The following is a 10,512-nucleotide window of genomic DNA, read 5'->3' as shown; positions in this document are numbered from 1 at the left end:
GACACTGTCAGTGGAGATTTAATGGGATGATTCCAATGGGGTTTTGTTTGGTTACGAAATGCGTGCATACATGCGACATCCATGCATACATACATAAATGTTTTTCTTTCCACGTACGTACGTGTACGCATCGCGAAATGTTGGTTAAACGGCAACAGAAATGTTCGCTACTAAACTTTCGAGTCATATCAATTGAAGAAAAGAATAAAATGAATTTTGGTTGAAATTTGGATGGATTTTGAAATAAACCATCAATCAACTATGATCGCGATACCTCGAACTAGTATTACAGTGTATGCGGCCATATTAAGTACTCGACAGTCACGTGGTTGGTTGACCGTCAAGACGCATGCTCGTACCGTTTAAAGTAGGTTTTCAAGTTTTGTATTTAGAAGAAATGGCAAATTCAATTTGTTTCTTATCCGATATTATAACGTAGAGTGTAGTTTAGTTATAAGTTGACTAGTTGTTTTAATTTGTTACTCAAATGTTACTTTATAACGTAGCGCTAACGTTTCAATCGTATCTTTATAAATGATCTCGTTTTGATAATCTGCGTTAATAAGCAAGTGGCGGAACAGTCGTCTGCAGATATCTTTTTCGTTTTCTCCCATAAAACTTACTGCCAGAGAAAATCTGTTACATTTACTCAAGATGCGTAAAATGTCAAGAATAGGCTCGATACGATCTGTAATCGAGAGATTTTCGAGGCAAATGTTTATTAGCTCGACAAGTAACGAGGAAGGAATCTCTGGACGGAAAATTTTCTCTAGTAAGGTATGTCTGAAATAACGTTAAATAGATATGCATTTAAAATAACGTTAAGTTTGATTCAGTTCTATTCGGATATTGTGATATTCTACCTTAAAATTTGGATGCAACGAAATTTTGCCTTACTTCCTTTGATCGTTTTCCAAGTTTGCACAAATTGTCTATACGTGGTAGGTATTTTATCTTGAAAGATATTAATCTCCTGTTCGGGGGAGACCTTGCGACAATCTTCAGACTGTTTTTCATTTACCAGATCGAGCAACATTGCTGTATTTGAATTGTCCATATCAACAACAGGATTCCAAGGTCTCTGTGATACAGGTTTGAAATCAGCACGTTCCAAGGGTTTCAAATGGGCAGCATTCACCTAACGATAAATTTGATTTAGATGAAATAATTGCAGAGCAGCGACGACAAGAGGTAGAGGAATATTCTTAAGAGAGGTATATCATTACCATTTGTCTAAAATCTTCATACGTAGATACATTCTGCTCCACTGCTCTTAGTTTGGCATCATTTTGTAATCTGTATAATTGATCTGCCTTAAGAGCTTCTCCAAGTTCTAACTCTAAACTTTTCCAATTTATGGGTAATCTTAATTTGCTCATTGACACAACTTGCAATCTCTTGAGATATTGGTGTTTCTTTTCGGGGGAAGAGAGTATCGAGATATAAAGTAAGAAATTTGCTTACAAGGCTATTAATATTTATTAGTAGATACAGTAAACGGTTGCTACGGTTACTTGCTATGGATACAATCAGGTTGCACGAATGGCACGAATTTAGGTACAATTTATTCGAGACAAATTCGAACGAGGAGAATTTAATATGGAATAATTGAAAATTTCAAGTTACAAAGTAACGTTCTGCCTTTTTTTCCATAATCTATCGTGAGTTCTTTTCATCTCTAAAATCTCCTTCATTTCTTCCTTGTCTTCTTCCTAAAACAGTCGAAAACGGTTGAAATCGGTAAAAACTTATGTATATATGTAAATATTTTTTACCGATTGATTCAATCGGAGTACCAATGCTCTTCGACCATCGGACATTGGTTGCGAATAGTCCATTAATTTCTTAAGCCTTTCCTCTGGACTTACTCCCCTTTCTACTACTAAAACTATACGTGCCCACTGTAATATTAATTTCAACGGAAAATTTCAACGGCGTTCTTTCGTTTCTAGCGAAACGATACGATATAATAGAAGGGGAAGGAAGAGACGTACTTGTCTTTGCCATTCGTTCCTTGTTTCAGCGATTTTCTGATACGTGTTTCCCATCATGGCAATTAACATGTTTACGAGTAAAATCGCAACGATCGCCATGTACAGCACAAAGAGAAGCTAGTAATAGATTGGTAAATAAATTGGTAAGAAAAGTATCGGTTTTGGGGTAAACGTTAAAGGAGCACCTTCGCTTCTAACTCGTGTCGCGTCCTCTCAAACGCGCCATAATAGTCTCCGAAATTCGTCATGCTCATGAGAAACATCGCCATGATACTCTCAACCGGTGATGGCATTGGATTGCTCATCGAATCGTCTACTCCTTCCGGTGTATCAGGGTTGTCGAAAGACAGGAATATAATGTAGTATGCTAAATGAAAAGAAAGAGGAGAACAAGATTGCGATTATTTTGGTTTGGTGTCTGAGTCTGCTGTAGCAGTTGCCTCGATAGAAGAGGCTCCGGTGTATCGTAAATGTATGTCAATGTCGCTCGCTAACGTAGCAAAACAAACGGACAATTAAGTCATAACGCAAACTCGCATCGCCTGCTCGGTATCAGTTATACCTACTTTGTTTAACGACACCGAAGAAGAGAGAGGAGGAAGAGAAGAAAGGAAAAAGAGATTCGTCATCGCTGGCGCGTTTTAATTTAATCGATCGAAAGTTTATTTTTATCCATGATCTACGTTGAGAAGCGAGCGGCGGGCGGCGGTGCCTCTGCTGTTATCGTGTGCCAAAAGTTTCAGGCCAAGGGAAAAGAAGGATGGTAATAGAATGCGTAAAAGTTGGCCGCAGGAAGGTTTGTCCATTCACCTTGAGAAAATCCCATTACGAAGACCAAATAGATGGAGACGAAACGGAGGAGATCGCCCATGATCATTCTGTAAATCATTACGACGAACGGGCCAACCGTCTTGAAACCTCTGCAGAAAAATAGAAAGTACGGCGCCGTGGTTAGCATCACCATCACCGCTAACATGTCTTCGACTTGGTCGGCGCAAGACAATCGAAGCAATGGAAAAGAGAGGAGTATGCAGCAAGAGAAGAGGAACATTACTCGCGACGGGGCGGTCATCTGGAAGTGATTGTTCACGTTAGCAATTCTAGTTGGTAGTTTCAATTAATCCTGCCCTCTTACTAGATTCTCGATGAACATGTTAAGACCTAGAAATCTGGCCTCTCGTAGCGCGGCAAGTATATAAAGAATAGCCGCGATTTCCATTAGTACCTCAGCGGTCAGTCGAATCTTTGCCGATAAACTTGTCAAGTGCATCAGTCTGCATTCTTCCGTCAGATTGTTCCACCTGATTTTCGATCGGAACGTTAAAAAGTGTGCGACGCAGCATCGTCGTTGCAACGTACCAATCGTTCTTGTCACTAGCAGAGATCGACGACGTGATATCTTGGAGTGCCGCTGCCCTAGTGAAAGTCATTTCGAGATAACGATCGACCGTGACGGTATCGTTTTTAACGTACAAACGTTTATTCTCGTTTCGACGATCCGCGGAGAAAAAGTTGTTCAAGGTAGACGTTAAATCGTACGCAACGTCGAGCTTCAGTTTATCGAGGCCCGCCTCCGTTAAGGTTAAACTTGAGTTTATAGCGGTGGTCAGGACTTTCTCGAGAAGAAGGAAGAGGGTGGAATTTAGTAAATCTTTCGAGATTCCATCCGCCATGTTGACGAGGTTGGGACAAATAACGCTCGACGTTGGCCCACGGTTATCTACTGTAGCAGTAGCAGTAGTAACGGTAGTAGAAGCGGTAGAAGAGGAGGGCGGACCGGGTCGCAGGGTAAAACTGATCAACGACAGGACAAAGTAAAAGCAAAAAAGGAAGAATTGACGATAGAATCGAGATTTGACAAAGGTGTTCCATTTTGCGTTCAACAGATCGACTAGAATACCGTCCATCAGTTCCAAATGCTCGTCCCTTTCCTGCAGGATGAAATAGAAAGAAATGAAAAGAAGTAGAGCGAGTGATCGCAGGAGGATTTTTCTCGACTCACGCCGAACACCACCAGATTAAGAGCGTTGTTGTGACTGATGCTGCCAGTGGTAACGTCGATCGTGTCGACTTGCGAGAGAGGATAGGCTGCGCACGTAATGCTCCCGATCTGCCAATAAATTTCTCTCTCGATGTTTAAAATGTGAAAGAACAATTCGATTCTGGCTAATTTAGCGGATAAGGTCAAAGGCGTCAAATGTTGAGCGTTCCTAATCGCTAACGACGCACCCACTTCGTATGCCATGTCGAAGGTAGCCTGTTGGAAAAGAAGGAACCGATCGTTCTCGTCTTCTGGTCGAGGTAAAATCGCGCGAGTACTTGCCAATTTTTCGTAGATGACCAACATGTGTAGAACGGTATTTCCATTGGTATCTTGTTTGTCCGGATCTGCTCCTCTAGCGAGTATCAATCTGTAACATTCTTCCTGTCCTAAACACGCGGCGAAGTTGAGAGGATACTCTCCCCAGTAAACGTATCTGAAGATGGAGAGAGAAGTGAGAAGAGAGAAGAGAGGGAGCATATTTCATCCTCTTACCCGCTGTAATTGGTTTCCGGTGTTACGCAAACCCATTCGTGATCTAGGCTGTCCGACCTCGACGCCTTTTGATCTTCTGGACACATAAAGTTTCCCACGCATCTTTCGTGTACGTCCGCGCCGCTGTCCAGAAGGAATTTCACCATGGCCGGATCTTCGTTCACTATCGCGATGTGCAACGCGCTCTCGCCTGTCCAACAACAACAACGACGACAACCGGACGAGCAAAGAAAGATTCTAGCAATTTTCTTCTACCAATTCGGACCAAGACTTTCTACTAACCGTAATACTCGTCGCTGATGTACACGTCGTTGATAAGCTTAGGATAAAAACGTAGCAAACGTTTAGCCAGGTCGGTGTGAATAGCAGTGGCGTGCAGCATGCACAAATGTAAAATCGTTTCCCCAACCGCTCCTCTTTCGCTCAAGCTCCAACAGACTAATCTGTACTTTGTTTTATCTGTAGCACGAAACAGTTTTCTTTCCTTTCGTTTCGACCATTTTCTTACATGTATCCCGCTTTTACCTATTTTCGTCTCGTCCACTTCCTCCTCGGCCATATCCTTGTCTATATCGTAATCGGCCGGGTTCTCCATAGCCCTCAGCGGTGGAAGCTGCAATCCCACGCACGCATCTTTCTCCTCATTTCTTTCCACACCACACCATACCATACCCCGTACCGTACCATTTTGTGCCTGGGACGATCTTTATTCCGCATCAGAACCAACTTCTCCACCGGAATCCATTTACCTTTGCCTTTGTTGTACAAATACGGCTCTACCTTCGTTCTTAGGGCGTGATCCAGTTCCGCGTACTGTTTCGTTTGCGTCGCCCTTTTCATCATGTCTACCAATAAACCACCTCCTGTTCCGGAACACCATTTTCCTCCTCAGGTCTCTTACAAAAGTCTGGAGAACCTTTTCATTCTTATACCTTTCATGTCGACCAACTTGTAAAGTACAATCGACGAAGCGTCCGTCTGCTTCTTCACTCCACTGGCTACGTTACTCTCCGTATTTCCCATTTTCCACTGCGATCGGAGTTACACTGTACGCGATCTTCTACCGCTCGTCTGGTTCGTTACCATGGAGTAGTTTTTCGATACATCGATACCGCGATGTAATGGTGTACATACGACGAGAAAGGGAAGAGTAAAAGAAAGGAGGGAGGAATGTTATCGTTTCCATTGACACGATAGAAAAAGGGTAAAGAAGGGAAGGGAGGGGAAGAAAAGAAAAAAAAAGTGTACACAGGCTCCGGAGGGATTCGAACCCTCGATCTCCTGTTTACTAGACAGGCGCTTTAACCAACTAAGCCACGGCGCCTCTTTGATGCACGTATCTAAATCGTGGTATACATGTTGCGCGGACGAGCCCGAATAACCGTCGAATATTTTCAAAAATATATTCCAACGAAATCTGTAGAAAGGAGGAAGAATTGCAGCTACTTAATCGATTCCTCGCGATATTTTATCAAATACTTTTGCTCGCAAACGGTGATTCAAGTTGACCTATTCAATTGCCTCTTAAATAAATATAACATTATCTCGTAAGATAGTAAAGCGTTAACCGAGTGTATCAATATAGTCGATACGATTTTCGGATAAACAAATGAAACACCTTTAGTACCAAGTATAGGAGAGTGTTTTTGAACGTGGCTCGTTGGTCTAGGGGTATGATTCTCGCTTAGGGTGCGAGAGGTCCCGGGTTCAAATCCCGGACGAGCCCTGCCCTTTTTTTTTTTCCTTTCCTTCCCACGGGATTTCGGATACTCGTGTTTGCTTTTTCCGATGATCGCGTATCGGAATGGAATGTAGGTCCTACCAGGCGATTCGCGAGCAGAGCGCTTAATCGCAGACCTTTGCATATTCGAGACATGACGAATCTTCCGAAGGGGAAGAAGCCGGTAAGTGAGTGTAGCCGAGAGGAAACCGAACCGCGATGTATCGCGACATTCAGACAGCACAGTCACGTATGGGTTTAACCTACCTAGCGTATTCGCGGGCCAGTTAGGCTCGCGCTTCCGAGCCGCCAGCATCGATCACCCGTGTTCTCTCCTAATATACAGAGTATTTAATTTTCGATCGGGGAACGCCCGCTGCGACGCGTCGCATCCTCTTTCCGTTAACTTCCACTTTCTTCCCGCGTTTCTCGAAAAAGTTTCATCGAAGCGTGTACCGCGCGACCGATTATCTGCGCGCGAACCACAGATGCTAGTCGGTATACCGGATCTCCGAAAGCTTCAAGCAAACAGTAAGTGAGATTTTTCACCTTTTCGTTTATTCGTTTATTCGTTTATTCGTTTATTCGTTTATTCGTTTATTCGTTTATTCGTTCGTTGATGCGTTGCTCGCGATTCGGCTGAACGCCACATCAACATTATACGTACGTGTATATTATTATACATGCCCCTTGAGTCGCGCACTACTTCCGACTGCCGTTTCTTATTCTCACGTCGAATTCGTAACGCGACCAACGACCGCGAAAATTTGAAATGCAGGAAAGCGCGTTCGACGTCGAAAAAGTCGACGAGATAGCCAGCCTTCGCGTTATAGCCTCCCGAAAACGATTCCAGACACGTTTTTAAACAAGCATACTCGCTCGTTCAGAAAGAGAGAGAGAAAGAGAGAGGGAGGGAATTGGAACCGAGATTGAGCGGCTTTGTTGGAAGAGTGGATAATTTATGAGTAGACGGGTAGTCATAACGATTCTTGAAACTTAAAAAGTAAACGTAAAAAGAACGATCGGAATTTGGGGCAGTGGGCGCGTACGCGTTAATATGACGTTTGCGTTATTTTTAGCGCGAACAATTTGAAAGATCGCGTATAAGCACTGGCGCGCCTCGTGATCAACAGATTAAAAGAAGAAACAAGAAATAAAGAGGCGGCAGAGTAGGAGGTGGGAGAGAAAACGAGATTGATACGTCGAAATCGATTAAGACACGTAAGGACTATGTAAATAAGAGTAACCGGAATATCGGTCCATTTGTTCGTTTTATGGGTACATTTACGTACTTACATCTGTCCAGCGGACCTCTCACTCTTACCCTGAAATCTTCAACTCCGCTTAAAAATACATATACGATTCAATTTGCTGTTTTATTATGCAAACATGAATTATGTTGGTTGTCGGTAACGATCGAGGAATCGAAGGAGGAGTCGCGGAATCGTTTCCGCGTGCTTTCCGATAATAGTTTGCGTCGATGTCCATGTATAAAAAATTCCATAGCCATCGATCGAATATGACGCGCGCGATCCGAATATAGATTGAAACGTTCAAACGCCTTTTCCCAACGATAACGATCATCGTTGAAACGCGGTAAGATCGAGGGATGAGCATAGCTAAACGAATCATCGCGAACGCGTTGATGCAACGAAGCGGTGACGAAGCGGTGACGCTTGATCATTTTTTAACGCGAGCGAGTTAAACGAGTGAGAGTGAGAGGAGTATGTTACGCCGCGGAGTCGAGACCCGTCGCATAAATCGGAACGCGAAATTTCCTGAAAATTGGCCGTGTGATACTCGAGTAGGATTGCTCTTAATTCTCGCGCAAAGTAGACTAGCTTATTCTCGGCCGGCATAGTTATCGCTCGCGGTCCGTTTCTAATGAAACGAAACGGGTCAAGATCGTGCCGCTCCATACCTACTCCAAATCTACCTAGCCTATGCAGGATACCGAAAATTCATCGATCCACACGCGGAAGAAAAGAAGAAAAGAACGAGGAAGCGTCTACTTTAGGAAGCGTGACGGTTAGTCGACACGTTCCAGTCTGGTAAATTTCGTTAATATGTATTACAACGCGTGTTCGACGAATCGTCGCGTCACCAATGTCCACGAACCTGATCTAGTCTAGTCTAATGTTATCTAGTCATCATCCCGTTTGTATTTGTAAAACGGTGAATCTCGCGCGACGAATTGCACGCGTGACATTTAACGAGAAACAGAGAGAGAAAACGCGTTTAAACGCGTTGGCATCATTGTCGTTAGTCACTGCCAGCTGTTGCCGAATACCACCTAGTTGAAGCGGTCGTACACCGAGTAAAGTGTAACGAGAACTCGGAGCACCTCGGCGAGAGAGAGCCTTTAAAGTTAAATGATTGTAACAGGTCGATCGACTCGTGTGAAAAATGCGACCCTGGGAAAGGCTGGTGTGCGGCGTGTTCGTCCTGGTGATGTCGATAGTGAACGGCACTCCCGATTTTTCGGGGTTGTCCACTAATCCGTACTGCGCCGACAAATATCCGTCGCGTCAATGTTGTCCGGGTCGTCAGGATGAGTGCAGCGCTCCGATTCTCGACACTCTGTGTTACTGCGACGACTTCTGCGACCAACACAGGGAGGAGGACTGCTGTCCGGATTACTGGAGCCACTGCAAAGGGATCGAAACGAATGTCACGTTACAGCCGCAAGAGATAAGACGTTCGTAATTAACCTTACTTCGTTTCGCCTACCGGTACGATTACTCCACCCCACCTACCGTTCTATAGTATCGCACTGTTATTTTCAGGATGCTACCATCAGGGCAAACCTTACTCCCATGGACAAACGTTTAAGATCAATTGTAACACGTGGTAAGTCTCCCAGGTTAGGTGTCCCCCGCCACCACTTTCTTCTTTTTCCATTTCGTTACTTTCTTTCTCTCAGCAAGTGTACAGGCAACCAAGTACTATGCGAACGGAATAGATGCCTACAAGAGCCAAAACTAATCGAGGAAATCAACTGGAACAGTGTGTCGATCAGCTGGAGAGCACGAAATTACTCCGAGTTTTCGGGTAGAACGTTGAAGGAAGGTGTACAACTTCGGCTAGGTACTTTGAATCCGTCGCGGTCGGTAAGGAGTTTCAAGTTGTTTTCGCGTTCCGAACAATTCGATTCAATGAATCGCTGGTGAAAGGTTTACAGGATGAACTCGGTGCGGCGAATTTACGATCCGGCGGCGCTACCACAAGAGTTCGACGCGAGGACTCGATGGCCTCGAGAGATTTCCGGCGTGGAGGATCAAGGTTGGTGCGGCGCATCCTGGGCCATTTCCACCGCACACCTCGCCTCCGATAGGTTCGCCGTGATGAGCAAGGGCACGGATGCCGTGCTCCTCAGTGCGCAACACTTACTCTCCTGTAACAACAGAGGACAACAAGGCTGCAACGGTGGCTACTTGGACAGAGCATGGCTCTATATGCGAAAATTCGGGTAATTCTTTTCTTCTCCCGTTACCATCGCCGACCAACCACCGTACCGCGTAACATCTATTCGCCTTTCGCAGTCTCGTTGACGAGAACTGTTATCCGTGGAAAGGCTCGGACGAGCAGTGCAAGTTTCGCAAGAGGACAGACCTGGAAACTGCCGGATGTCCCCCTCCGGCGAATCCGCTTCGGACCGAGTTGTACAAGGTCGGGCCGGCTTATCGGCTGGGCAACGAGACTGACATCATGCAAGAGATCCTAACCTCCGGACCTGTACAAGGTACACCCCTATTTCTACACCCTTTTTGTACAAATAAACGATCGACGCGTCTCTTTCTTAGCCACCATGCGGGTCTATCAAGACTTCTTCTCGTACGAATCGGGAGTGTACAGACACACGCCAACAGTCCAGGCCTACGACTCTGGTTACCATTCCATTAGGATTATCGGATGGGGAGAAGATTTGTCAACCGGCTCTCCGATCAAATACTGGGTAATTTTTTCCCTCTCCTTAATTACTCCAATTTTCTCTCGTTAATTATTCTCTTCCAGTTGGTCGTTAACTCCTGGGGTGAGCAATGGGGCGAGAACGGCCTCTTCCGAATCCAAAGGGGGACGAACGAGTGCGAGATCGAGTCGTTCGTGCTCGGGATCTGGGCAAAAACCGTCTAATTGTAAGAAGAAACTTTATCGATTTATTGCTATCTATCTATCTATCTATCTATCAGGCGTGAATCGAGATCTTCCACGTTCCTCTCTGGTCCTCCCCCTCCTCCTCCTCCTCCTCCTCCTCCTCCTCC

The 10,512-nt window shown here is 44.8% G+C and overlaps 3 protein-coding genes and 2 non-coding genes across 6 annotated transcripts in view; 2 read left to right on the top strand and 3 right to left on the bottom strand.

The window, feature by feature from the left end:
• Positions 1 to 769: 769 nt before the first annotated feature.
• LOC108579123 (coiled-coil domain-containing protein 103) lies at positions 770 to 1,379 on the bottom strand. Its single transcript, XM_017942574.1, has 3 exons — positions 1,227 to 1,379; positions 898 to 1,138; positions 770 to 783 (listed from the first exon to the last, which is right to left on the bottom strand). The coding sequence occupies exons 1-3, from the start codon at positions 1,377 to 1,379 to the stop codon at positions 770 to 772; spliced, it is 408 nt and encodes a 135-aa protein (XP_017798063.1).
• Positions 1,380 to 1,622: 243 nt separating this feature from the next.
• Positions 1,623 to 5,553, bottom strand: LOC108579122 (transient receptor potential cation channel subfamily V member 5). Its single transcript, XM_017942573.1, has 14 exons — positions 5,463 to 5,553; positions 5,215 to 5,393; positions 5,056 to 5,143; positions 4,813 to 4,989; positions 4,531 to 4,720; positions 4,318 to 4,471; positions 3,997 to 4,251; positions 3,354 to 3,925; positions 3,130 to 3,295; positions 2,805 to 3,066; positions 2,180 to 2,361; positions 1,995 to 2,111; positions 1,776 to 1,901; positions 1,623 to 1,712 (listed from the first exon to the last, which is right to left on the bottom strand). The coding sequence occupies exons 1-14, from the start codon at positions 5,551 to 5,553 to the stop codon at positions 1,623 to 1,625; spliced, it is 2,649 nt and encodes an 882-aa protein (XP_017798062.1).
• A 227-nt stretch (positions 5,554 to 5,780) lies between these two features.
• On the bottom strand, positions 5,781 to 5,854 carry Trnat-agu. Its single transcript has one exon. It is a non-coding gene; the product is annotated as a tRNA-Thr (tRNA).
• Positions 5,855 to 6,184: 330 nt separating this feature from the next.
• On the top strand, positions 6,185 to 6,256 carry Trnap-agg. Its single transcript has one exon. It is a non-coding gene; the product is annotated as a tRNA-Pro (tRNA).
• Positions 6,257 to 6,550: 294 nt separating this feature from the next.
• The window catches only part of LOC108579257 (uncharacterized peptidase C1-like protein F26E4.3), a 5,315-nt gene continuing 1,353 nt past the window's right edge, over positions 6,551 to 10,512 (top strand). The window contains exons 1-9 of one of the 2 annotated variants that reach the window (XM_017942746.1): positions 6,551 to 6,781; positions 8,636 to 8,948; positions 9,037 to 9,100; positions 9,174 to 9,360; positions 9,424 to 9,719; positions 9,793 to 9,992; positions 10,054 to 10,205; positions 10,265 to 10,386; positions 10,441 to 10,512. In XM_017942746.1, the coding sequence (XP_017798235.1) occupies positions 8,657 to 8,948; positions 9,037 to 9,100; positions 9,174 to 9,360; positions 9,424 to 9,719; positions 9,793 to 9,992; positions 10,054 to 10,205; positions 10,265 to 10,384 (1,311 nt within the window). In that variant the 5' untranslated portion in view covers positions 6,551 to 6,781; positions 8,636 to 8,656 and the 3' untranslated portion in view covers positions 10,385 to 10,386; positions 10,441 to 10,512. The remainder of the gene's footprint in view (positions 6,782 to 8,635; positions 8,949 to 9,036; positions 9,101 to 9,173; positions 9,361 to 9,423; positions 9,720 to 9,792; positions 9,993 to 10,053; positions 10,206 to 10,264; positions 10,387 to 10,440) is intronic. The other variant, XM_017942745.1, reaches the window with a different exon arrangement.

The sequence above is a fragment of the Habropoda laboriosa genome, unplaced genomic scaffold (assembly GCF_001263275.1).
Source record: "Habropoda laboriosa isolate 0110345459 unplaced genomic scaffold, ASM126327v1 scaffold64, whole genome shotgun sequence".
NCBI lineage: Eukaryota > Metazoa > Arthropoda > Insecta > Hymenoptera > Apidae > Habropoda > Habropoda laboriosa.
This window is presented reverse-complemented; position numbering and strand designations above follow the sequence as displayed.